This window comes from Ixodes scapularis, unplaced genomic scaffold (assembly GCF_016920785.2).
Source record: "Ixodes scapularis isolate PalLabHiFi unplaced genomic scaffold, ASM1692078v2 PGA_scaffold1__304_contigs__length_218370807, whole genome shotgun sequence".
NCBI lineage: Eukaryota > Metazoa > Arthropoda > Arachnida > Ixodida > Ixodidae > Ixodes > Ixodes scapularis.
In genome coordinates, this window is record NW_024609846.1 from 23260357 (window position 1) to 23286649 (window position 26293).

Below are 26293 nucleotides of genomic sequence, written 5' to 3' on the forward strand. Positions count from 1 at the left end.
AGCTACATTCTGGAGCAGGCTAGGAGCAGCTCAGATCAGTTTTCAGTGCACTTCAGCTTGTGTCTTAGACAAGCACGGGAGCAATTTCAATTGTGCTTAGCAGTACAGATTAACGTGACTGGTTGGGACCTAGGTAGATGGGATAACAGTGTAACAGATTCGAAAACTTGAAACTTTGTGAGCCTTAATGAGAATAAAAAAGCAAGTACCATATGTTTCTGAAGATAGTGCTCTTGATATTTTCTGAGTGGCTTTCAGCTGCTCAAAATACAAACTAGCACTGCTTATCGCACAACCCACACGTGCTCGTCATGGTAATTATATGTGCGAACCACATGACATGCGTCGGACTTGCAGTTGCACGGTAGAATAGGGCAACAAATTTCAAGTTTTTCCTATTTTGCAACTGAATATCGAAGCAGCAGACTACGATTAACGGAGTTTTCGTACTGGAAGCGATAAGCAGGAGCAAGGTTAACAAACGCCGAGCAGATCTACCGCTCGCGTGAGAGCTGTTGGCCGGCAAGGTTTCGGGTCGGACAAAGGTTCAAAGGAGTGTATTGGCTTTGCTTCCATACAGCCGAGAGCCTGAGGCAGCCAAAAGGCAGAAGCCGGTACATCCAAGTGCTGGATGCCTCCTCAGCTGTATGTTAACTGCTAGAGAATACATGTGAATGAAACTTCTATGTACAGGTTTATTACATGTTTCAGTTCTATCAAATCACGATTTATCTTGCGAGAATGCGGTTCCAACTTCTAACGATGAAGTACTAAAAGGAATCTTTTGCTTATTTGTTTTCAACTGGCTGACGTCCAGATCCCGGGCCCCAGAGCCTGAGGCAATCTGACGCTTAACGACTCGACCTCACCTCGGCCGACTTGCTTAACCGCTTATGGTTGAAGGATAACAATCCAGTCGCAGGTTGTGTAGCGCTTGGAATCCGACCCCCGAGTTTTTTCGCGCGCTTCCAACTCGGGATATACAAGGAGAATAAACAGAACAAAGGATTGCAAGGCCGACAAAGCTAAATGCGCTCATTGTTGCCAATCGAGTCAATAAAAACTGAAACTAAAACAAAATACATTTTTTTGGCGCACATTTTTCGATTTGGCGCATAATGGCGCGAGGTATTGGCTGTGGCGCGGTTTCCGCAACATGGCGCAGGATGGCACAGACAAATGTGTCTGGCGCAAAATGGCGCAAATGGCACAGCCGTTCCACCCCTGCTAAAGTTGACAGGCAACTGAACGTCTCAAACACGTTGCAGCAAACGAGTGTGACTAACCTTTTGTCTGCTTTCTCTTTCTGGTCTTCCGTCTTTCTTTTTCTCGTTCGTTCTCTCGAGACCGATGATGTCGGCGCTTACGATTTGCTGCGTCCCACTCCCGTCTTCATCCCTGGGTTTTTGCGTGGGATCATTGTTGCCATTTTCGTCGTGCTTTGCTAAAACGGGTTGCAACTGAGCAATCCGGATTTTGCGATCTGCCAACGCCGTATCCCAAACTCGGAAAGCCGCACTTCGGAACTTTGTTGCCCTGAGCCGTCAGTGGGGCTTCGGGCAACTAAGTGGCAGTGACGGGCACGAGCCTCTGGCTCCTAAGTAATTGTTACACGACGCAAGCGGACGAATGCCCGTTGCAGCGGTGCCGGACGGCGGGTAGGAGACGTTTCGATACCCTGAGTGTTGCTTCGGAGCAACTGCAGAGGCGCGCCTCTTGGGGGGTGTGGCGCCGTTGTCTCACCAGCTGAATTGCGGGTGCGCTCGACTGCAGCTGTAGCAGGATCTTTGCCAGATCTTTGCCAGGGGTCTTAATGTCAGAAACGAAAAGAGAGTATGTCAAGACGTAGGGCCTACACTCTTAATCGCCAGTACGAATTGCCCAAAAGCAGTAACCGGCATTCCCTCCGTATTGCTGCACGTCTTTACTGTGGGTTGAACTGTTCTAAAGTAATAGACGCATGAAAACGACAAATTTATAAGTAATTTCGCAACTGTAGTTTTCCTACGCAGATATGCCCACTCATTTTTGAATATTTGCAATTTTTTGTACTTTCCCCAGGCTGAGTCAGAAATGTTCTCAATATCAACAGAAACGAGCCATGTAAATGTAATTTCAATCAGACATGTGGTTCAAGCGTTCACTTTTTTGGGTATTGTTCCCCTTAATTAAGGTAAATGGGAGCCAGTTTCATGGCAGATGATTTTGCAATTTTTTGGCTGTTACTTTCTGGGTATCTTTGTGAGATGAATAGTTCACAGAGTGAGTGGTATGTCTCTAAAAATGCTTTTGCTTGTTTGGTATAGCTTCTAGCATTAAGTTTTCTATTTGGCTTAATTAACTGCTGGCTTTTTAATACTGCAATGAGTATGAAAAGGTGCGATATAGCATACTATGTGCGATTGTCGCTTCATATTTTTTTTGCTGTTAGTGACTTTGCAGTACTGTTAACGCTCTCGCTATTGCGACTGTCTCAGGTTTGCTATTGGACGCTTTCTCAAGTGCCTGTATCTTGCTCATCATTTGCTTATTTACAATACTTGTCTGCTTTCTCATTTACAGACTAACGGTAAGCTGCACAAAGCTAACTCTTTTCACGTGAACACACACCACCGGACACACACTTCACATTGTTGGGTGCACATCACCGAGTTACGTTGCCAGTTATGGCCGAATAAGAAAACACCGGAAAACTTTTTGTATGAGCTAGCGGTAACCATTACGTCTGCACAGAGACCGACGGCAAGGTGCGGGTGAGCTGTGGACGACACGCAAACATTGACGAGCATGCGCATAGTTTCTGAATCATCAGGATTTTGTGTTTGTGTGTCAGTTTTGTGGCATTAGCAGTGTGTGCACAATCTAACCAATGCCGTAGCACACTGCAGCTTGGCAGAACACGGAGTAGTAAAAGCTCGCTCCTGGTACTGGGACATTGTGAGTTTGTGGCCTACGTCTGCCAGTATTAAATGGAAATGGGGTATTGTACTGGTAGGCGCCGATGTAGTAACGCGACTATGCGACACACATTAAAGTCATAAATTGGCAGTCACGTATACTGCAGAGGCCCAATTGTTCCCAAAATGCCACATCATGGCATTTTGGGGCAAACTAATTTCCCGCTGTCTGAGCACCTTTACAGTAGTAAGTTGGATTCTTTTGTTTTCGTAATGAGGGCAACATTTGGGGGGAAGGGGGGACGGACTTGGGAAGCAACACACCGCCGTTACGTAATGCTTGCTTTGTTTCTACATTTTATGCAGGTTCTTCACGTTATTTGCGAGCAACGTTCGTTTGAGGCTGTAACTAAGGAAATAATCCGGATTGACTGGATTACCCCGTGCGCCGAAGCGAGAGATTTATATTGTGAAGCCGTAAGTTTGTGGGCTGGCATTTGCATTCGTCCGTAATGAACTGCTCTATGACCGCTTGCGACAGCCTACGACGGGATAACAGGCTGGCGCCGTCCGCAGAGTAGTCCTGGAACAATTCCGATCTTCACACATTTTAAGCATCCTTCTTTACCGTGAGCTTGGAATAATTCTGACAATGTTATAGAGACCATTCCTCGTAGATAGCGCGTAGACAGTTGTCGTAGCACGAACGATCATGGTTGAACGCAAATGCGTGAGCCAGCCTTATTACAATTTGCATTTGAGATTCAGTCGCGTGTCGTCGGGTAATGCCTCGCAGGACACGCCGACTAATGTCCCTCGTGCCTACGGTTGCTCGTCATCGTGCAGTCGCGCATCTTCCACACGGCGTTTGCCTTTTGAATGTGTGAAGTGTGGCCGGTGGGTGTTTGGATGCGGCATGCTGAGATGTCTGTTGCCGTTTCCGGTGGTTGTTGCTGCAGCCATGGGCATGGGCCTGTGCGTGGCATTCATCGCCTTTGTGAGGCTCCCCAGCCTCAAGGTGTCCACACTGCTGCTCACGGGCCTCCTCATCTACGACGTCTTCTGGGTGAGCGCCACCCCTGGCCATGCGCCGCCCTACCGCAATCTCTCTCGTCGGGGCAGACGTTAGGAGAAGGCTCACGTAAAGGGGACGTATTGTGGCAGCTGCCACAAAGCAGCTGCCAACTTCCGGCCCATTCTCTGCGGATTGTTTACAAGTCGCGGGACTTTGGAACAAACGTTCTGGATTTCCTGGAACTCTTCTTTTTAGTGGACGCTAAATATGTGTTGAGAACTATAATTTGAATATTCTAGGCACAAAATGTAGTGCAAAAGAGAGAAGGGAGGGGAGGGCAATGGAGGGCGAGGGGAGAAAGGGACAACACCAGCTTATCTAGGCAGCAAAGGAGGTTTCTCTCCTCCCCAGCCTTCCTAGTGCTCGCCCTTTTTCTTTTCGACTGGCGTTTCCTTCGCCTTTACTGCAAAGGCTGCACAATTTAGAGGTTTGAAGAAAAATGACTAGCTGAGCAGGTACAGAATAATGGCACGGGAAAGGGGGCCCACCTTTGTCAGAGATACTCTGAAGACCCTTATGTAATGCCCTAACTGGGAAGAAGAAATTAAATAAGGTGAAAGTGCAACTTAAAAAAAAATGTGATGTTTTTTCATCATTTTTTTTTTTCGGACATATATTTTTTTCACGGAATACAGCAACTAGGCTGAAACCAAAGCCTCTGCCGAGAACCAGAGACTAAGAGAGAGGAGACGCGACGCATCTGTCGCAATAGGCTATTTTCAAAAATCCCTCCATGCAACACTGTGCATGTTGCACGCCGGGAACCAGTTGGCCACGGAGTGGAGTGCCATAGTTTCGGTTTCGATCAGACAGCCGCTGTCTGTACACCTGCAGCCAAGCGCGTAAACTTCCAAGCCTGCATAACTTTTCTTCACGTGCATGCAAACGTGTTTGCACTCAGGGGCACCGGCAGGGACGTTGCAATCCATCGTTCAACATGTGCCTACCTTTTCCCAAAATCCAGTACATAGGGAACCACACAAAAAGGGCCAAGTGCTTTTGTTGATATCTCTCGGTAACGCCTACAGTGTTGTACACTTATAGGAAGTCGCAGCCATGAAGACGCAAGCGGCGTGTTCTCTCAAGACACTATGATCATCACAGAATCTGAAACTGAAACCAAAACTAAGTGGCCCACTGGTACCCAGAATTCATTTCGCACCACCGTGCCACCAGGGGCGCTTCGATTCAGGAAAAGATCTATTAGCTCTGGCAACTGTGGGCATCTGTTGGATAACTCAAAGTTTCCTTTCACTTCCGCTATCGCGTAGTGTGCCATGGGTACAGTACTAGGTCTACTGACTGTTTAGTCGAATTGAGGGATTGAAAAGATTTCTTTGGGTTAGAACCTAAGGGGCTCGTATTACGTTCTAATCATGAAATTCACTCAGCAGGGTTCAGTTACGTTTTGCAACATCAATTTCTCGGCACCCGAACCACGTATGCTCCAGATAGATGCCGCATTAACTTGCTCGAAACGTTTTTTGGCTGCTTACAGAAATTCCGCCTTTTTATGGAAGTGCAGACCGCCTTAAAGGAAGTGACGATAAAGGATCTTTCAAAGCAGTCCTCTTGCAAATGACTCTGCTGGTAAAGTTTGTTGGGGTCGAGCCACGTACGTCGGGGTGGGACGGACGTGTGACTTTGTGCCGATTATCTTCCGCAGGTATTCTTCTCGTCGTACATCTTCAATGCCAATGTGATGGTTAAAGTGGCTACCCGACCTGCCGACAATCCTGTGAGTCCCTTTTCAGTGTGAAGCATTGTCGCGCGTATACGATGTGCGCGACTCGTTGCCATAATATATATAAAGTGTCTTGAAGTTTTCTCAGGTTTACATTGAGACCGGGACAGCATTTTGCTTGCATGCATGTTTGATGCTAAAATCGATCATGTACTGGGAGAGCGTGAGAAACGGGCTAGTTCAGAGTTACGCATTTCATGTTTCGTGTGCCTTTTTGCATCGAGGTAGCAACCGGATGAAAACTAGTATCTTTTGCAGCTTCATTACGGTGCACGCAAAAGCTTGCAGCTTTCTCATAGGTGTATTTAAATGCGGCAAAATGAACAAGCGTTTGCATTTGTAATGCGACGAGCATACAATGCGGCTCGGAGCATACGGAGCAAAAGATTGCTCCTCAGAAACCGGGAATCCCGGATCTGACGCCCTTTTCGGTTTAGATGAGCATCGTACCAATGTGCCGTTGCGCGCGATGCGCATTAAAAATTCCCAGGTACACCGTCGAGCTGAACCGGCTAAATTTATCGTCTACGGCGGATACATTGTAGGGCAGGCTAACTTTCCGCTTTCTAAACTCCCGCATAAGAAATTACTGCAACTCGTAGTTTTAGCTGTCGTACCGGTGTCCACGTGGTACGTCGAAGGCTAGGTTTGCCCGACCTCGCAAGTATGATGCAGCTGGCGGACATTGTGCGACATGCTGCAACGCTGTTGCTTTCAGTCTGGGCCAGAAGGCTGTCGTTTGAGCAGCCCCGGTTGGGACGTTGGTTGCTTGCAAGGTTAAAAGCGACGGGGGTTGTCATTTCAGGTGGGGCTAGTGGCCAAGAAGCTGCACCTTGGCAGCATGGTCAGGGAGGCACCCAAGCTGTCGCTGCCCGGAAAGCTCGTCTTTCCCAGGTACGCTTTTCTCAGTAGTACTTGCTCACCTGCGTCTGTTATTGCATTCTGCTTAAAAGTCCTTGAGGTCAACTGTTAACTGGCAATGACTCGTTTGCGCTAATAGAGTCGCCAAGTATATGTCCTTACCTGGAGTGCTGCGGCGCTTTTCCATCAATGTGCAAGTTATTCTCGATGTGATCTGGAACACATTTATCATGGATATGCCTGCAGCTCCACAAGAGTTAGAGTAGAGGGAAAGAACAGAAAGCATAAATAATTATGCAGAAACTAGAAACGCTATGAGCTCGGTGCCGAATAATAAAACACTTTGGTGAAAGATGGTGGTGGTAAGGGAATGCACGAAGAAAGGTGTGGAAATAGAATGACACCAGCAGATAGGCAAAGGTTGGTCAAACTCTCAGGTAGGCCTGTTAAATGTTAAGTGTCACGCGAAAAATTTTTAAATGGTGATTTCTAATAGTTGATCGCGGCGGATTAGCCCCGTCGAGTAAGCTTCTCACTGAGCACCTTTGAACTGCGGAGAAGCGATACCCGTGAAGCTCGCGAGCTCCCTGGGTGTCGCTTCCCCGCAGTGCACAGGTGCTCAGTGAGAAGCTTACTCGATGGGGCTAATCCGCCACAAGTATGCAAGAGTATGTGGTTTTTTTTTGTTTTTGTCACGTTTGAAATTGAAGTAAGAATATTTACGTATAATGAGCAGATTTAGAAATCCCCTGATAGCTGTGACAAATTAGTTGTTTACATGTCACAGTTTATAAGTGTAGTTATATTAAAATTAACTGAGCTTAGAAGTGTACAAATGGAATCTTGGGGACGACCCTCCCGTTTTCAGCTGGGTTTTTGTTTAAACATGGTGCAGCAGCGAAAGGCTCGGAGAAACAATTCTAAAATATTAGTCCAAAAACCACTATTCGCTTACAGCTCAAAATCCACCATTTTCACACATAAACTATGTTTTAAATATCCAGTGCCTGAATTGCGCACGAGGAATTTGTCTAGTTAAGTGCTGTTTAAAGGTGAACTTTGTCTGAATGTTTGTGTTGGGCAACTTTGTCAGGTGGGGTTCTCTTTTTGCCCCTTGTGCAGTGTTCACAACAGCGGCCACTTCTCCATGCTGGGACTAGGAGACATTGTGAGTGGAGCCAAGTGGCCAGCGCCTCTCGGACATCCTCCTGAATTCCCTCTTGCAGCTGCCGGTTTCTTGTAGATACCAGTTAAACTTGCAGCACAAATTATTTAGGAGTCTGAATCAACTATGATATTGTTCTACTATAACTACTTAAAATTATCATGAGGCTTTCGTATTTTCGGTATATACCAATAAAGACTGATAAATAGAAAGATAAAAATAAATACAAAATTAACTCCCGAGGCGATTTTCTTTGAATCGGTGAAAACCAAAACCCCAAACACAAATGTCCTTAATCCTTTGTGGTCATGTGTCGGGCCAGGCCGGACATTGAAGAAACGCGCTTCCGGTAAGGAGTCGGGCGTCTCCCGACTCACACTTTCGCGTCCTTTTAAACATGCCCCTTCGATCTTTTTGCTGGATTGGTGGCGCCATCTCTTGGAAAACACTTCAATCACATCACTCCTGAAAGGGTTTGAGTTTCTTCTCATAGACGGCAGAACTAGTCATAAAGAAAAAAAGACGTCTTATGTTGTATGTTTTTTTTTGTGCAACGGAGGAGCGCGCAAATTTCAACTTCACTGGCACGATGGTTATAGCCACGTTCCAGCCATGCTCGTTTCATGTAACTCTCTGCGTGATGTAACTGAAAGTGACGACGATTTCAGTGAAGAGGACGACTATATACCTCCATCAGATGATGGAGAGGCGATTTCTGTGACTTGAGTGAAAGTAGTGATGAATATGAAAAGACTGCGCAAGACAGCGGCCATGGAGCCGCTCCACCACAAACATTGTTTCGGAGTTTGTACACAAACAATCTCCCAGGCTTTCCTGTCCTTACATTCAGTGTGAGACATTACCTTTGTACGCCGAAATAATTTTACTTTTTCAGGGCCCATGCGTACAAAATAGTTCCTGACCGGAATGACCATTAAGTTGGTCAGAGTATCTGACCGCAAAGGGTTAAAAAAGAAAGAAAAAAAATCCATTTTTAGGCGAAGACATTTTCTACCCTACTTTATTTTTCCTCGTTGACCCGGAACACAACCACACTGAATTGTCTTTGGGGTGTTTCCTTTCTATCGAAATCATATACCTGGCCCCGTTTAATTCTCTTATATTTACCAGCGTTACTGGAGAAAATATTTTAAGCTACAAAACGTTTCACGGCCCCTTTAAATGCCGCCAATGTTTAACATAGCCACACGCTGGGGTTGTCAAAGCACCGGGCATGCACAGAGTTGGACGAATTGTTCAGGTTCAACTATTCCCATTGTGTCTGCGACTGGTCACAGACCACTACCCGAATGCATGTCGAGGCATTGTCACACACCCAAATCGAGCGCCCACGCGGGTCTCGTCTCCGCTGTACGAGTCGCATTTAAATATCGTCACAACGGGGATTGCATTGTTGGTGTTGTCCCCGCAACTTCGTCGTCAAGTTTGCGAACTTCCACGGCGACCAAGACGCTTGTTGGTTGGTGGTGTTGTGTTCAAGTATTCTTGGTTCCCACTAGGGGTCAATAAGCTTGTGTAAAGTGAGAAGCACTAATACCCAATATCGTTGCACGGCCCTTTTAATGAATGTTTGAGACTAAAAGACTGGATGTACCGATCGTTTTCTACTCTATAATTTTACAGTGGGTGTATTAACTGGTTTTTAGCATTTGTTTGTCGAGTTGGTACATGGCGTTTATGTGCATAAAACCCTTTGCCTTCCTTTGAAGGTGACATTCTTATCTGCCATCTCTCATTCCTGATCTTGACTGCAAAAGAATTCACACATAGTATCCAGAATTAACCGTGTTTTTCACTCTGCAAAAACAAACCGAGTGTAGTGCCAATGGTCGGGATAATCTGGCAAAATTTCAGAACTCGGCGGTGTCCAATTCAAAATTTGATTGTCCCCTGGCAGCTACATATCCAAATAGCCTCAATGAAAGACCGGTGGCCAGCAGAGGCTGCAAATGTATACGGAGATGAGTGGCATCTGCTGCCATAGAGGAGCCCCGCTTTTTTGAGCCCCGCTTTTTCCTTAAAACTCTCAGGAGGTGGCTTTTAATGGCATTTGATTTGGATAACATTGAGTTCCGAAGGAAGACAACAACCGGGACAGGGTGCAATGCACTGGCATCACATCATTTGTTTCTGTGGCGTGAAAAACACACTTTGCTGCTCTCGACTGGCGTCCCACATGCTATTCCACAAGGAGACAAAATTTTTTCTTAAGCTCGAGAAACATGAGAGCCTGCTTTCTGGGGAATGTGCGTGTGCGCAGGTGATGCCGGGGCTGCTGCTGTGCTTTGTGCTGCGCTACGACGCCTACAAGAAGGCCCAGCTGAGTTCGGCGGAGACGGGCCTGCCGCCGCCCAACCACCTCAACAAGATCTCCTACTTCCACTGCTCCCTCATCGGATACTTCCTCGGTAGGTGGGGGCCACTGTAGACGGCAAAAGTTGGAAGGGGACGTGCGACGAGTGCTCGAAGGAACCACAAACATTTTGAGAATGTGAGGCGAGGGGAACTTCTTCCAACAAGGAGTGCACTCCAGCACGTGGCACTTGGGGTGCTTTGTGCGGTGGGACAGCATAGCGCCGACTTGTCTTATTGCATTACATACCTCGCATATGTCTTTCTGGTTCTTAGTTTGCTTTCCTGGTGGGTATTTGAAATCACTGGAGCTGTTGGTCAGTGCCTCGTGTCCGTGTTCAGCTGTCTCGCGTTTCAGTCTTTATCTTTGTTACGTCTTTCTAAAGCTGGCCGTGTTTGTACACAATAGAACAGAAATGCCAAAGTGATGCCGACCAAAAGAGTTCTCATCCCTTAGGCAGTTCCTTTTAGGGGCGAAGCTCCTTAGGGTCTAGCCTTGTCCGGTGTCCGTGCTCACATCGATTGCGCTGCCTCCGGGATCGGCCCACTTTAGAAAAAACAAAAACGTACGCCCGCACGGGGGTTCGAACTCAGGACGTCTTAACCACTACGCTACACTCCAACATTGCATGTAGCCGCACAACGTCTATACAGGAGAGGGCGCTGTGGTCAAATGCATATATAATTGCGTTAAACTTTGCATGCATTGGCTCAATGTTTATAGACGAGAGGGCGCTGCGGTCAAATGCTCAAATGCCTATATAACCACGTTCCATACCACACATTCTCTTTCTGACATGGGCTGTTGACAAAGGGGTACTCCGCCGTTTTCTTCATAGTCCCCGATTTGCCTAGAAACTTGCTAAAAACACCAACAAACATCGCTGAACTAGTAACCCAAATATTTGGACAAAATAACATTTTTTCGCGAAGTTACAGAATTTACAATTTTGGTCCTCATCGTGTTTTACAAAGTGAAAAACTCTACTGGCAACATTGAAAAAGTGACGTCATGAGTGTGCAGGGGTTCACTCTTTGGGCTGCAGACTTTGTTTTCAACTGATTACAAGCAGTTTTATGGTGTCAAATGAATGCTTTGGAAAGTCGCTCCAGCTCCCGGGCAGCAGCACGATACAAATGCTCGGCATAGTTCATTTTTAGACTGCCCGCTCGAACCGCAAGCCGGCACATTCTTGACGTCACGGCAATGAAAAGCGCGGGTATATTCGAATCTTCGTTTTGGCGTCATTTTCATTTGCCGATTTCACAATAACTATTCTGAATTTCGCGATACAAAATAACATATTAAAAAGAAAAAAGGACAGCGATTTCAAAAATATAGTTAGTTGGGGTTGCTCAAAAAGTCGCCGGAGTTCCCCTTTAAGCGGTGGAGATGCATTCCCACGGCTTCTAGCGGATCCAAGGTGATCCGCTAGAAGAACCACTGGCTCGAAACGCAACCCGGAACTCAGCACTACGTATGAGCAATAAAAACAAATCAGCACCATCAGCACTACCTATGAACAATAAAATCAGTATCATCAGCACCACCAGAGCTTCGCCCCAATCAACATCATTCGCCACGTGGAGATGCGGTCTTTTTTTTGGGGGGGGGGGGGGTTAGAACTTGTTTTACCCTCACTCTGCCTCTCTCGGACCATGGTTGACGAGAGTAGTGCTGCTGCTGGGATGTTCCCGGAGAACACTCGTTTCGTCGTGCTCGTGCGTGCGTGGAAATAACACGTAGTTACCCTCTTTCGGGACTTTGTTTGAGTGGAGATGGAGTAGCGCGTAAGAGAGACGGTACTCCGTGATGTGTGCAGGCCTGCTGACTGCCACGGTGTCCTCCGAGGTGTTCAAGGCTGCCCAGCCAGCCCTCCTCTACCTGGTGCCCTTTACTCTGCTTCCCCTGCTCACCATGGCATACCTCAAGGTCAGTGGGGACCCCCTCTCGTGCAGAACGGGAGAGCACGGTGCCTGCAACTGGGATCCCAATGCAGACGTTGCACTGTAGGAAATGGAGCTAAAGGCCGATTCACACACTCGCAACAGCTTACAACCTCTTGAACATCTTCTACGACGAAGTTGGGTAGCTGTGGAACACTCGGTTTCGACATATTAAAGTGATACAGTATAGACCACTTACAACGTAACCGCTTATAGTGCAGGACCGGGTATAACGCGGTTTTTTTAAACCACCGGTTCGCCTCCCATAGAACTCCATGTATTTACATACCGCTTAAAATGCAGGCGCGCGAAGGGAAATACCGGCTATAGTGCGGTTTTTGGCACAGCCCGTCGACCGCGCCGACGACCGGAGCAGCGGGCACGCTTCCCTGTGCGACACTAGATAACGGCGCTGACGGCGCGGGGCGAGGATGTTGCTCGAAGAAGTGGGGCGAAGCGAAGAGAGAGGCTTCAGTCGCCGTAGCGACAGAGGGACGCACGCACGTGTCGTTCACGTGCGTGCGTCCCTCCGCTGCGTTGGAAACAAAGAAACAAACAACCGCACCGACAGACCAATCGCAGATCGAGGAGAAGTGTTCGCGACTTCGCGCGCGTTCGTACCGGTCGCGGGCCGGCTGCTTCTCCGCAAACATGGTGTCGGTTGTGATCGTCGTCGTAGACGGAGTTCATCTCATCGTTCTGTGAATTTTCGTTGTGTGTCGCTATGATAACCCAGCACGTACTTGAAGGGAAGATCCACCTACTCGTGCAGCGATGTCGTGGCGGCGCTCTCAAGACGGCAGAAACGCCCGTGTCGTCGTGTTTGTTTACTTCGACTACAGTGGTGATTTCTAAGCATTTGTGACCTCAAACATCGCCCGGATTTCTTATTTGGCGCATTTCATGCATGTGCTAAAGTTCAAGGTATTACTGGCGCGTACCGTATGAAGGATGCGAATTTTCACGCGTTTTCATCTCCGGAGAAAAGTGATTAGGGTTAGCAATCCTGAACGCTCGCAACGTCCGTCCGCAACCCGCGACGCCGTTAAAAGGCTGCGCCAGGCAAAAGCCGCTAATTTCTTTCAAAATGTGTGACACACTTGAGACATAACTGTACTAGTCTGGTGAAATAAAGACTTTCCTCAAACTAAGCTTTATTTTTCATCTAACATAAAATAAATTCTTTTACAAAGGTAAGTTGTCTCATGGCATGTATTTTGGCCTGAAAAATTGATGTTTTGGTTATAACGCGGTACCGCTTATAGTGCGGATTTTCGCGACTCCCGCGACATACGTTATATGTGGTCTACACTGTATAGCTTTAGGGAGCTCTTGTCGCAGAAAAGCTGGCGTCTGTGTAGGTGTCGGTGGGATGGAAAAATCCTGATTGGTCAATAAGTCATTTATTTGCCTTAATGACCAACGATCAGGCTCGAAATTCTGCTAGGCAGGAGAACCTCCTCACTGTGGGGGAGGATGAAGCAGGCAACGGTGGACAGGGTAGAAGGGGGAGGAGGAAGCGGGGAAAAAGTGGAAAGCGCAAACTGGTCGTCAATTTTTAATGAAAAAATTCTAAGAATTTTTTTTAAGGCAAATGAATTACTTAAAGAATTTTTCTTTGAGACAATTCCGCCGAAGAATTTTAGGCGGAGTGTAATTGAACCCACAGACTTTAGGTTGCAAGCCAGACATGCTGCCGACCTGGCCACGCATGCACACTTGCATGGCTTGGGAGCAAGCGGGGTATATTTAGCCATCGCGTTTTTTCATATTTTGGGGGCATCGTAGATGAGGCGTAAATTTGACCTCTCTAAACCGCAAAAGCTTCGCTCTAGTGAAACGCAGTTCTAGGGCCACCTCATAGATGGTCCAGCGTGTTCTCTTGTCGTAAGACATCGCAGGTCCTAAAGTAAGAATGCGTTTACCGCATTCGTACTTTGGCTGGCAGGTTCCGGCGATGACCAAACGGCGAAATGCCGTGGTTCGCCGCAATCCCGGCAATGGCACGGCGGCGAAAGAGGACAGGGTGGGCGGTTATTCTGCCGTAGATCGCTCCGCAGCCGGCCGGCCGACGGAAACTCTGACGGACATGAGTTGGGATGCCGGCAAAGCATTGGTCCGCCCGTCTTTTTTGCCGGGACACTTCTACAACCGACCTCGAGGACCGTGACGACGTGTTTTCTGGCGGCTCGCGTAACCTTTTTATCGCCGTCTCGAGGGAGGCATAAAGCTGAGCTCAGCGGTCGGGGAAGCGGCCACGGTGGTGCCAGAAAAGGTGCTGTGAGACCTGTGGCTGGTCAAACATCTCGTTGTGCTCGTCCGCTACACGCCCGTTCGCACACTAGCATTTGCTTAGGACCGAGTTCTTGCAATCTCTTAATGACAAGGGAACAGACTGGCACGCTAGCGCCATAAATGCATTCACCCTGAAACTGCATTTTACTAGAGCGGAGGTTTAGCGGTAGTATTTGAGACATCAAACGTATGTACTACCTAACAAAAACGGCTGTTTATGACGTTGCGAAAGTTTTACTAGCCAAGAAGGAAAAACTCGGGAGAAACATGGGAAATGTACGGAAATGCAGAATGTTCCACGGCCCCCCAATAGACGGTGCCAGTGCGTCCTCTGCTAAAAGATAGTTAAATGAAGGCACACGGTCGTGTCCATGATGCCTCTCGTCTTGCGCGCAGGGCGACCTGAGGCGCATGTGGAGCGAGCCCTTCATCACCCCTCCCCCTTCGAAGCACCTGGACGTCTGACGAGCGCCGGGCCCCGGGACGCCGGTCACCCATCGTCGTGCGAGTCTTCGCTCCGGGACGTGCTTACCCTCATTGTGCGTGTTCTCGACTCGGCGGACGGAAACTCTGGCCCCAGCTGCACCCGACCCCAGCCCGACGTCCACCATCTGCGTCGCCGTGTACATAGTCACCCGCGTGCCCACGGTGCCGGCTGTCCCGCGTCGTGCGTGCTTTTTACTTCCCCTCATCTCCCCCTGCGCGTCCTTATTTATGCGGTTGCTCCGGTCGCCCCTTTCGTCCTGCCCTTGCGCGGTTTCCGAGCTGTTCCGGAGTCTGCGTCGAACGGACAACCTTCGCGAATACAAATTTAGTTGTGTACGAGAGTACCGATGTGCAGTTTCCCGTTTTTTTTTGTTTTTTTTTCACCGTTACGTTTTAATTGGGGATCTTGGTCGTACGGTTCACATCCCCGAGACGTTCATCCGACAGAAGCTTGAGCCGAACAAATGGGTTTGGGGCTCCGAATCGTAGTGCGTAGCGAGAGATGATAGGGATGCTGCGTAAAATTGGATGCTCCTCGCTGGGGCTGGTTGCAAACCAAACGACTTTGGACCCTTGGGACTGACCTTCCCGAAAGAGGCAATTTTAAAAGAGAGAGATTCATACTAACAATGCGTGTCGACTAAGGCTCGCCGAACGCGCGCAAGTCTGCGATCGAGGGGCGGCGTAGGTGTTTTTCTTTGTGCACCTTTGCATTTCTCGATTACCTTGCAGGCACATCCAACGCCGCTTGGTCCAAACCGTTCCGTGTCTGCCAGCCTCCTTGACGAGCCGGAAAAGGCGACTGGTACTCGACTCGCGATTCAAGGTTGTGCCGTACGTGGCATGCGTGGGCTTTCCTCATGGGGGACGTCGCGCGCTGCACCTAGCCCAGTCGGACAGGAAGACCGCCGTGCGCGGAAACGACAGCGGCGTAACAATCTCGATGGACAAGCGACACGGAACAAAGCGTCGGCTGGCATATTGTCGGCGCCGACCAACCCTTTCACAGCGCCACAGTCCTTTATCTTTCGCGCCGTCGGACCTCTTGAGCTGTTTACTCCTTAACCGTTTGGGATGAGCCTAGCTCGTATGTGTGGAGCCATCCCTAAACCGGTCAGGATGGCTTGTCTGCTTTCCCCGGTTTATGCACTCAACCGTTTTGAACGAACTAGCCGACCCTATAATATACACATGCATTTTGACCCCCCCCCCATCCCACCCTCCACACCCCGAGTCATGGACACCCCCGCCACATTGACTCCCCCCCCCCCCCCCCCCGGAAAAAAAAAATTGTGGCTACGCAAATGAAGGGCATCGGGGAATATTTTTCTTAAAATTTTGCTCTCATTCTGTTTGTGGCTAGAAACTTGACTTTGAAGGCAACAGATGTGATTTTCGAGGGAAGGGCTAAGCAGCCGAGGATCATAAGCTCCTCAAAACTAAAAAGAGTTCAGGGGTTAAGCACCCGCCATTGTTTTTCTGCACGCACACTCTGCAAATTGCGCACATCCTGCGGACCGCGACGTGCCACCCTCCTCGTCTCGTTTCTCTTCTCGAGCCTCTTCCTCACTAGTCCCCTCTCGCTTTGTGCTTGGACACTCCCGCGTGGTGCGCTCTCGACCCTGCGGGGCACTCCGTTCTCTTTGCCGGGCGGTTTCCTGGCGGCAGCTCGCACGCCGTCTCTCTGCCGACGTCTTCCCGGGATCGGGGATAAGCGCCGCCGGAGACACCGTGGGCTTCTGCGGCAGCCGTACTGTCGTAGCGTGCCGATTATTTATTAATTGCATTCCCTTCTCCGACGACGAATCGACGAGTAACCGTACCCATCGTTCATGAAAACGAGGTCACAGAGACATATTTCATACTAGATGATAGATATATAAATATATACGCGAGGAAAGCGCGCCTGGCTTCCAGTGTGGTGTTGCCGTGGGTCTGCCGCCGCTCGGCTCTGCGGTCTGCTTCGAGACGGCAGCTGACTGGTGGAATCGTCTGAGCGATTACGTGCAAGGTTTTATATCGTGAATCCTAGTGTGTCTGTTGCGCAGTGCCTGCTTGTTGGTGTGTGTATCCCGAGAGGAATGGCTGCGAGGAAGGAGTTAAGTTTGGGGCGCTTTTGGCGAGTCTGAGCAGGTGTTAGATGAACAGGCACCCAGCTGTTTCCTAAACGCCAGGCACATAGTGCGTGTGGACATTCGAGTGGCTGTTGTTTTAGACTTTTTGTCTGTCTGGTTTTGTAATAAAGCCTTATAAAGGAATGGCTTTGCTTATTATTCGCACTAGAGATGGGTGAGTGGGCATTTGAGCTCGGCGCGGAGATTTGTGTTCCTCGGCGAAGGTCGACATTGACGGTAAGTGGGCGCAAACTTCGTTCGTTTAATGAGGACGCAATGGGTTCGAGGGAAAACAATACCCGGTTTTGTGGCCCATATGTACGAACTAAGCATTGTAGAAAGCTGAAATTCTGCGTGAATGTGACTCCGGTTATGGTGTTAGAATGGGAAACTTGGAGAACATGCCATTAACTAGATCAAAAGATAAACTGGGAAAACAAACTTTTCTACGATCAGACTTCCGCTTATGCCTAACATTACCTGTAAAAAATCTCGGTTTAACGAATATTAGACCCAAGTGGCAGTTGGCGAAAAAAAAGATTGTTTCTTTATTCCGCGTTTGGATCCGGGTAACAAGTTTTCTAACTTTCGTATTCTACCCCGCCTCCAGCGTAACATTTACATGGATGTTGAGCTTTCTGTGATGCAGGTGTTAATGCGGGCCGAAAAGCGGGGTCTTATTTTCTCCCTGGTGCCCTGTGGTTTTGCTGTGCATATCCTTGAACTTGGTGCCTAGCAGGTGAACATTGCCTTGCAATGCCTTGACCTATAAGTAAAAAAAAAAAATGTATCTAGCTTTACGCAGTTTGAACCATAGCTGTTTAGTTAGCTTGAAAATGAAACGGATATGAGACAAAGGGGGGATTCGAGGTTCTTGGACGAATGGGATGGACGGATGGACCTGCGCTTGCAGTGAATCGGAAACTTGTTAATACTCTTCCAGTTATTCTGTCCGATGTACATGGAATATGCTTTAGGGTGTTAAGATTTTATGCGAAAAGCATTGCACTCTGGTGTAATGAAAACGGACACGGGTCGAGGCAGTGTAATAATAGTAATATTGAGAGTAGCAATCTTTATTTGCTCTGGTGAGCAGCAGCTTCACAGAAAGACAACAGCCGTCTAATGATGGTGATTATGTGATGGTAGTATAAGCGTGGTGGGAATGACATGATCTTCCGAACGTTGCAAAAAACCTCTCCCTGAGCGTCGTTTGCCCGGTGACTGTGGAGGCAAGTCAGTCATTGAGCTGAGGTGACCTTCGGCAGACCATTGATGGATGATATGAGGAGAGCAAGTCGTCTGCTTCGTGCACTGGAGATGAGACGACGTCAAAAAGACTCCGAGCTCTGATTGGCTGTAATTGAAGGATGGTAAACGAAGCTGCCTCGAGGTCTACCCACTATCCTTCATTGAGAATCCAATCGGAGCTCGGCGTTCTGACGTCACCCATGCAAAAGAAGCAGGCAGACTTGCCCTAATTCTTCCTTCAGTTTTTGTTTCCTTTTATTTTGATCACATCACTCCATCGTTACCACAGCAGGGCAGGTTATGGCCATTTTAGATCCGACTGTGTCCTCCCCAGCATTGGCCTTCGTGGAGGCTCGTCAAGGCAAGTCAAGGCCGCTTCAGTGATTTAGTATCTCGGTAAGACAAGAGAAGGTCAGCAATGGCGAGTGTAATGTGGCGCGCATGCGGTGCGGTTGCTCACTTGAGTCGCTTCAGTGAAGGCAGTGGCAGAGCGGCAGAGCCGCAGTGACTCCAGGATGTAATGAATGAATGAATGTAATTATCGAGATCCATGCACTTCTTGCAGCTGCTACGAGAGGGCTGAGAGCGCGCGTACGCTTTTAGAGTGCCTTCATACACACGCGCGCTTTTGCTTGAGTGGTGCCAACTCCGCCATTTTTCCGCCCAATCGTTTTCTTATGCATTTTGAAGTGCGCGCAATCCGGTGTCACTCAGCTCGAGCGCGTAGCTTTGGCTAATGCATAGACGCCATTTTACCGCCCAAGTCACGCACCGGGTGCGCGAGAGCGTCACGCGCTGGTATATTCAGGCAACAATGAATGTCTTCACCCTGAGACAGACAGACATCTAGGCACCCTAGTACGCTTTCGCTTTCGTCGCTTGCTCTTGTTAGTTTCGGTTTTGCTTCCGTCACTGCTCACTGGAGGCGCTGTATCTGTCGCCATGACGGCCATGACAGCTGGGCTTTGTTTTTCGCAACGTTGGTTTTCGTGAGGTGCGGTTGGCAAGGTCTCTGATCTCTTCGTCGGCTTGGATCTGAGTTACAGCGAGCGAGCTCGGCGTTCCCCGATCTCGTCGTGTCAACGCCGTATCCCCGTTGCTTGCAGTAGAGTGCGCAAGAACGGTGTTTCTTTTTCTGAACCGTACTCATGAGCGCCGTCAAAAACACGAACGTGGCGGCGTCGAACCCGCCGAGCTCGAAGAAGCGCTCCGGCGGGTTCCTGCGGCAGGCCAAGTCCCGCAAGGACCATCCGGCGGACTTGGAGCCCGTGAACGAGGACGAACTGACCAAGAAGGACGCCATAACGCCCGACGACGTCCTCAGACTACAAAAGATCACCGAAAGTGAGTGCCGTCATCTATCGCGACCCCCGAAACTGATCGGTGTCCCGTTATTTCCCACCCTCCGGTCCCTCGGGAACAGCTGTTTTTTTGCTGCTTTGCGTGATGCACCGGTCGTTGCAGCGCCTTTGCTCCGCCGCTCTAGTTTATGTTTCTCTTTTCTTTGTCGTGCTTTCTTGACGAGAACATATTGATCTTATATCGGATTCTCGCCTTGAGCACGAAGCATTTTTTTTTTTTTGCTCTTTTTCCTTTTGTGTTTGGGTGTCGTGAGCCTTGAAGGCTGTGGTGGAAATAGCGCACGCGTCCGCGCTAACGTCCGGATGTCTCCGATTTCGTGGTATGCATGTGAAATCGCAGCCGTCCGCAGTTCTCACGTTCGGCGCACGAACTTTGTACAACATCTCTTCTCACGTTCGGCTCACGAGCTTTGCACAACATCTCATCTCGATTGCGCTGTCCACACCGATATGATGAACCTCTAGTGCACGCGCGGCTAACCTCGTCGCTTCCCAAACGATGCAATTCACCGGTTTAATGTGCGCGTCGGCCTTGGTCGAGTGGGAAGGAAAATGGTGTAGATAACATAGCAAAAGCGCGAAAACGACGCGGAGAAATGAATGGGTAACGAAGCGTGCGTCAGACGCTCAGGATATGCCGTTAGTCGCTATCGTATCACACACATATGCTTCCGTCCTTTCCACGAACGTTCCCCGTATCGAGACACGGAAATGGGAGGCCTTTGACTTGACGTGTTTTGGATCGTTTCTCGCCTGCCTCTTTTATATCGTTTATATTTGTTTCGCTGTGACTGTCGTTCTTCCTTCCACATTTTATTCGGTCCTATTTCTACTGCTTTTATGGCCGTGCAGTGCGGCCGGCGACCTCATTTTCTTTTAGCGAAATAGCCTCCCCATTTAGATAAAAACGCTTCTCTCGTTATTATTAAAATGAATTGCTATTGTGCTTATATTTCCTTTTAGACAACGCGTTGTTTGACGTACAGTACGCGACCTGTGCCGCAGCAGCGGCATACAGGCGACTTCGTATATAACGAAGTGGTGCAAGTAGCGAACAGGATGTTTACACAACGCCGTGTAATAGCGCCGGCGATTGCGCGCAACACGCATGACGCACGTTTCGCTTTCACGTTCAAACGCGTGCTTCTTATTTATTATTTTTGTTTTCTTCTTTTTTGCGACAAGCGCAGCGGGGGAAGCTTTTTTCTAGCGAAATTGCTCTCACTATAATTAATTGAGCGAAGCGCGCGTCCGCGCGTGGGGTTGGCATTGTTTTCGGTGCGAGCGTCGGCCAGCGGGGCACAGTGCCGACTGGCCAAGCGGGTCGAGACGAGAGTGCCCATGTGGGTCATGGCCCACTTTGTGTCGTCGCCTTGGCTTGCCGTCGCGGTGACTAATGTGGCGCGGCAACCTCGTACCCCCATACGTTTCCCCCTGACTGCTGCGGTCAATTTCTTTCCTTGACGAAATGGGTGCGTACACGCGTCACTATGTGAGAAAGGAGATCGCGAGAATCATAATATACCACACAAAACTTGTTTTATTAGTATCGGAGACTACTAAGCCCATAAATAACAACAGATGGGAATATTTTATGGGCATAAAGAGTTCAATATATATATATATATATAAAGCAGAAGTCTTATTTTTTTTATATATATATATATACAGGGTGATCCTGGCTCGATCTAAAATGGACCGTAAAAATCGATGCCTGCACGTAGCAATCTAAACTTTTCGTCAAAGTTGTATTTCACAAGTCGGTTTTTTCCTTGTAAAATCACAAAGCGTAGCACTCTCTGTGTAAAAAAATGGGGCCAAGAAACTTGCCAGGACTATGCCAGACGGCGACGCAGATGATCAAGTCCAGTAGCGGGTGCGTTTGGCCTTCATATTGATAGATGGCGTCGGGAGCAGCGTCCGAAGGTGCAGCCGACCAGCGAAAGAAAGCAGACGACATGCAGACGAAATCCGTTGGCAACAAAAGAGCCCTTGTTATGCAGACACATTTTTTTTTTTTACTTTAGGTTTTGCTTTTATTGTTTGCATTTATTTTTTAACCAAAGGTACATTACAAAAAGATTATGTTCATTTTAGTAAACCACGGTGTTGCGATAAGGAGGTAGCACCATCTTTCAATACGAACGCCAAACACCCCGCTACTGGACTTGGTCGTCTGCTTCACCGCCCGTCGTAGACCCTGTCAAGTTTCTTGGCCCAATTTTATACAGAAAGAGAGCTACGCTTTGTAATTTTACAAGGAATAAACCGACTTGTGAAATACACCTTTGATGGAAATTTTAGATTGCAACGTGCAGGCGTCGACTTTTACAATCCATTTTAGATCGATCGAGCCTGGTGACTTGGGTCACCCTCTATGTATATACTGTAAACGACTTAATGTTCGCGAGGACCTAATTTTCACGAATTTCGTGAATCAATTACTATTCGCAAAAAATAGAACCCGTGAATCATTCCAAAATTTCAGCTTTGCCCTAAACCACGAAATATTGAGCCTGCGAAAAATAAGTGTTTACAGTATATAAAAAGTAAATGTTTTTGCACCTTGTAGACATCTTTTGCTTTACAATAAATAAGTTGAATGGGGAGGAAGCTGATGAACAGAAAATAATAATAATGGCAATAATTAATGACTCTCCTTTGAATTGCGAATTTAGTGCAAATTATGGAGCGACATATGTCATTGCCGTTACAGCCAGTCCATGTATGCTCCTAGCTAGCTTCGGAACACAGTACCAGAATCGTATGGAAAATTTCTTACCTTGGAGTAAAAATATTCTATCCCATTTAAAATTTTCTTTCTGTATGCAGGGGGAGAACCAGCCAGTTACCAGGTTTTGCAAACCAATTTTCCTCCAAAACTAAGTTGCATTGAGAGAACTGATCTCCTATTCGAAATTCAGTCTGGCAACTTGATCACTATCGTCTGGGAGTATGGTTAAAGGGACACTGACAGGGTATTTATGCTCGCCGAGGTTGTTAGTTGTACGTGACATATGAGGGCTCAACTACCCAGAACAGAATTTGCGGCTCGAAATTCGGTTTCTTTCCGCCCGAAAACCGCCGATCAAGAATTGGCCGGTTCGAGTCTCGCTCACTCTCTTTTCTGTGGTCACGGGCCGCTTTCTAAGGTATCGATGCGACCACCAAATTTAATCAAAGTCGTGGGTCACTGAAGGCACACACTCAATATTAAAAATAGAAAAAAAGTATGAAACCCATTTTTTGGGGCTTCTAAAAAGTTGTAAATACGTTGATTGAAAAAAAAAGTTCCACAGACAACCGGAAGCATTCTGTGCGTTCGTCGTTTCGCGTATCGTGGGACTCGCGGGGACGGCGATGGCAGCGGACGACGGGCGTAGGACCTCTATTTCAGAACTGTCGTTCGCGGTACCGGCGAATTCTGTCTACCGTTAAAAGAGAAATTTGGGACTGATCAAAAGAATTGGTATTCATCCCGTACGACACGCCCGGCCACCAAGCCGATTTGCACGAAGACGTCGCCGAGCCGTCGCTCCCTTCTCGTGGCTGAAGACAACGCTCGCGCAAACGTCAAGCACGACGTGTCTACTTCGAGTTGAATATGCACGCGTACGATTTCTTTACTAGGTGCGAATGTCCCCAAAGCGTGGTGCTTCCCGACTTCGACCCGGGAGTGCTTTTGCTAGAGAAAAATCGACAGCAAACTTTCAAACTTACAGTTTACCGGCTGAATTATTACTAAGGAAAGAGATCCACCGGAAACGAGATGCCCCAGTAGCTCAGTGGGAAAGACGTCCACTTCACACGCCGTAGGACCGGGTTCGATCCCCCGCGAGTTTTTTTTTTTTTTTTTGCAAACAATTTTCGATGTTTACATATATTTTTCTTTTTTTTACAATCAGCACTGAAGAAACAAACAAAAAAATAACAAACAAATGTTGTGGACGATACTTCGCTGAATTAAACGGTATGGCATTTCCGTTTTGACACCTGCGAACTCAATGTAATCACTTTCCACAAAATGCAAGGAGCATATAAATCAGGTAGCGTCCGCTTTCCGAGGTGCCCGTAAATAGGGAGTTTTCGTAGATCGTCTTCGCCGTCCCGCAAGGCCCTCCGCAACCCGCTACGATAGCGGGAACTCCACAGTCAAGGCTATCGGCGCGCAGGCGCAGTAGCAACTTCTTCGTTGCGGAACGCTTAGCGGAGGGGTCAGCGCGGTCTACGAAAACTCCCTAATGTTCTACAGGAATTGCAGCCAGCCATTGGTCCCGATCCCGTTGATCTTTCGACAATGCCACTTTTTTTCGGATGCAGGACATGTGAGCCAGCTCTTCACGCAACATCTTGGGTTTATTCTTTTCGGAGCCGTTCATGGAAATTCACCACGGTCACTCACTACTCATCTCTAACTCCTCAATGTACAAAACAACTCATCTTGGAGTACATAACAACGAGCGGAACAAACATAACTGCAAAAGAATCGCACGGCAAGCAGTTCCCGCACGCCGCATCGCACGCCGCATGTCCTGTCGTCTGCTACCGGAAAGGAGAAAAAAAAAAACAAAAAAAAACGCACGGTCGGGTGAAGCCACGTGACTTCCGCCAGTCACTCTCTTCTCTCCACTTCTCCGACCTCCGTCGGGTTTCGGTTTCGGTTTCGAGCAGTTGCGTCTTTTGGCTTTATTAAAGAAATACGCTACTGTGTTGCAAAATATTAATTGGGTAGTCCTCAGACACCATAATGAAGCGCCTGGCAAAAAATAAAAAAATTTTTTTGGGGGGTGTCAGTGTCCCTTTAAGTGAGGGAAGAAAGTATCTAATAGCGAGTTCGTTTCACGGCATTCGTGCCCACGCGTGCCCACTCACAGCGTGGAACGGGTTCGTTTCGGCCGGCGCTCCACGAGTGGTTGCACTTTCCGAGTTCGTTTCAGCGCTGACACCCCACGCGTGCATGCACTCGCTGCACCGAGAAAATCGGGAGTGCGCCAAAATGCAATCCCGTCATGCCTCGCTCCGGCGGGGCCGGCGAGGAGCGGGAGCAGACGACGAGGGTTCGTCTGCTACAATGTGTCGCGGAACCGAACGGAAAAAAAAAAAAAAAAAAAAAAAAAAGATTTTCTGATAGAAATCGCGTCCCGCGGGCAACGAAATCAAACGCGAGCTTGAATTGTGAGCGTCTGCTATTTCACGAAGGAAGCAAGTGACAACCCGTGCTTTATTTGCAGGTTTTAAATCGCTCTGTTGCCGTACAAACGCTGAAATATACCAGTGTGTAAAGAAATGCTCAGAACAAACGCAACAGCGGCCCCCGGGGTGCCTATCACCATCCGTGTGCGGGTGGAAAATTTAAAATTTGTCGATAAAACTCCCCCAGCAGAAACCTCTGACTGCCCAATAAGCATCAGAGAAAGTTAAAGATGGTGACTTTACCCGAGGATTGGGCAACATCATCATGTTTAACATTTACCTACGTCAGCTAACTTGCCCCGTCGTATTTTGTTCGAGAAAGCTCTCGTTCTCGACGCCCTCACTAAGGCTAATATCTAATCTGACGATCCAAATCGAAAGTCACAGTTTTGCTGGATATTCCAACAGGCTAGTTTTAAGCCGTACCCTTTTAGTGATTAACGCATAATACCATGCTCAAACGGATCAAGCTTCTTCTCGGACAGCATCAGTTTTCTTCAGTGTAAACAGTTATAAGGATTGAAAGATCGCAACCATCTGCTTTGTAGACAGCTGGTTGCGGAAATTTACGCCTACTGTAACTATCTCTACGGCAGCCGAGCTGCTTGAAGACATCGCAACTATAATCTACAGGTTGCAGTTACCAACGTTTGTAGATAAACGTTGGTAGCGACCGCATTCTCGCATTCCCACGCATCACTCGGAACAGAAAGGTGCTAGTCTCGGTTTGAAGTCGGTACCTTTTCTACAACATAGATGGCGGCAGCATCAGTCTTCTGCACTCGGTGCATTTGGCGAGTTCGTTTGAGTCCAGTTTTCCGTGCAACACTCTGTGAGTGCGATGCATTCTGGGAGAGAACTCGTACGGTGCCAGTGCGTGTGAAACGAACTCGCTATAAAAGAACATGAAGATATTGTAATAAAGACCGGAAAGAGAACGGACATATGAATGTCCACATATGAATGTCCATCATCCAGTGGATGATAGAGATAAACCGAAGGATAGGAATGCGGCAAAAAGGTTCTGCAGGAACACATTAGTGTACAGGAAAAAATGACTGAGGGATGCCAGCAGACACTAACCACACATGAAGGGCAAAATTAAGGTAGAGGTGGAAGAGGCGAGAGAAAACATTAGACATACAATCGAAGCAGCATTTTCGGAGTTAGAACCAGATCAGGCGATAGGGGATGTTAGCATTTACACAACGCAAGAGGAGAATCATAGTGAAAAAGAGGAAATGACTATAGGGGAATGGGAAAAAGCAGAAGGAGAGGTTCTGGCTAGAGCTGCGACAGGTCCAGACGGCTTACCAATGAGAGTGGTAAAAGTTCTAGGCAAAACAAGCAAATTGAAACTAAGGCAGGTAATTGACCAAATACTTATGAAAGGGAAGGTACCCCATTACTGGAAATTGAGCAGGATGAGATTATTATATAAGAGAAAGGGAGGCAAAGACAGTATCAAATCATACCAAGCAATCACAGTAGCTTCAGTAATATACAGACTAGTTATGCAAATTGTAAAAAG

At 48.0% G+C, this 26293-nt stretch overlaps 2 protein-coding genes across 5 annotated transcripts in view; both read left to right on the forward strand.

Annotated features, from left to right (window-relative positions):
• Positions 1-17101, forward strand: part of LOC8053023 (signal peptide peptidase-like 3) — a 42433-nt gene extending 25332 nt beyond the window's left edge. For all 4 annotated transcript variants that reach the window (XM_040500867.1, XM_029970363.3, XM_029970364.3 and 1 more), the window contains exons 7-13: positions 3857-3963; positions 5639-5710; positions 6522-6610; positions 7700-7745; positions 10024-10171; positions 11939-12048; positions 14754-17101. In XM_040500867.1, coding sequence (XP_040356801.1) covers positions 3857-3963; positions 5639-5710; positions 6522-6610; positions 7700-7745; positions 10024-10171; positions 11939-12048; positions 14754-14822 — 641 coding nt within the window. In that variant the 3' untranslated portion in view covers positions 14823-17101. The remainder of the gene's footprint in view (positions 1-3856; positions 3964-5638; positions 5711-6521; positions 6611-7699; positions 7746-10023; positions 10172-11938; positions 12049-14753) is intronic.
• A 1968-nt stretch (positions 17102-19069) lies between these two features.
• LOC8053021 (protein unc-119 homolog B) overlaps positions 19070-26293 on the forward strand; it is a 28217-nt gene continuing 20993 nt past the window's right edge. Inside the window, exon 1 of the mRNA XM_029970329.3 lies at positions 19070-19552. Within this exon, the coding sequence (XP_029826189.2) occupies positions 19357-19552 (196 nt within the window). The 5' untranslated portion in view covers positions 19070-19356. The remainder of the gene's footprint in view (positions 19553-26293) is intronic.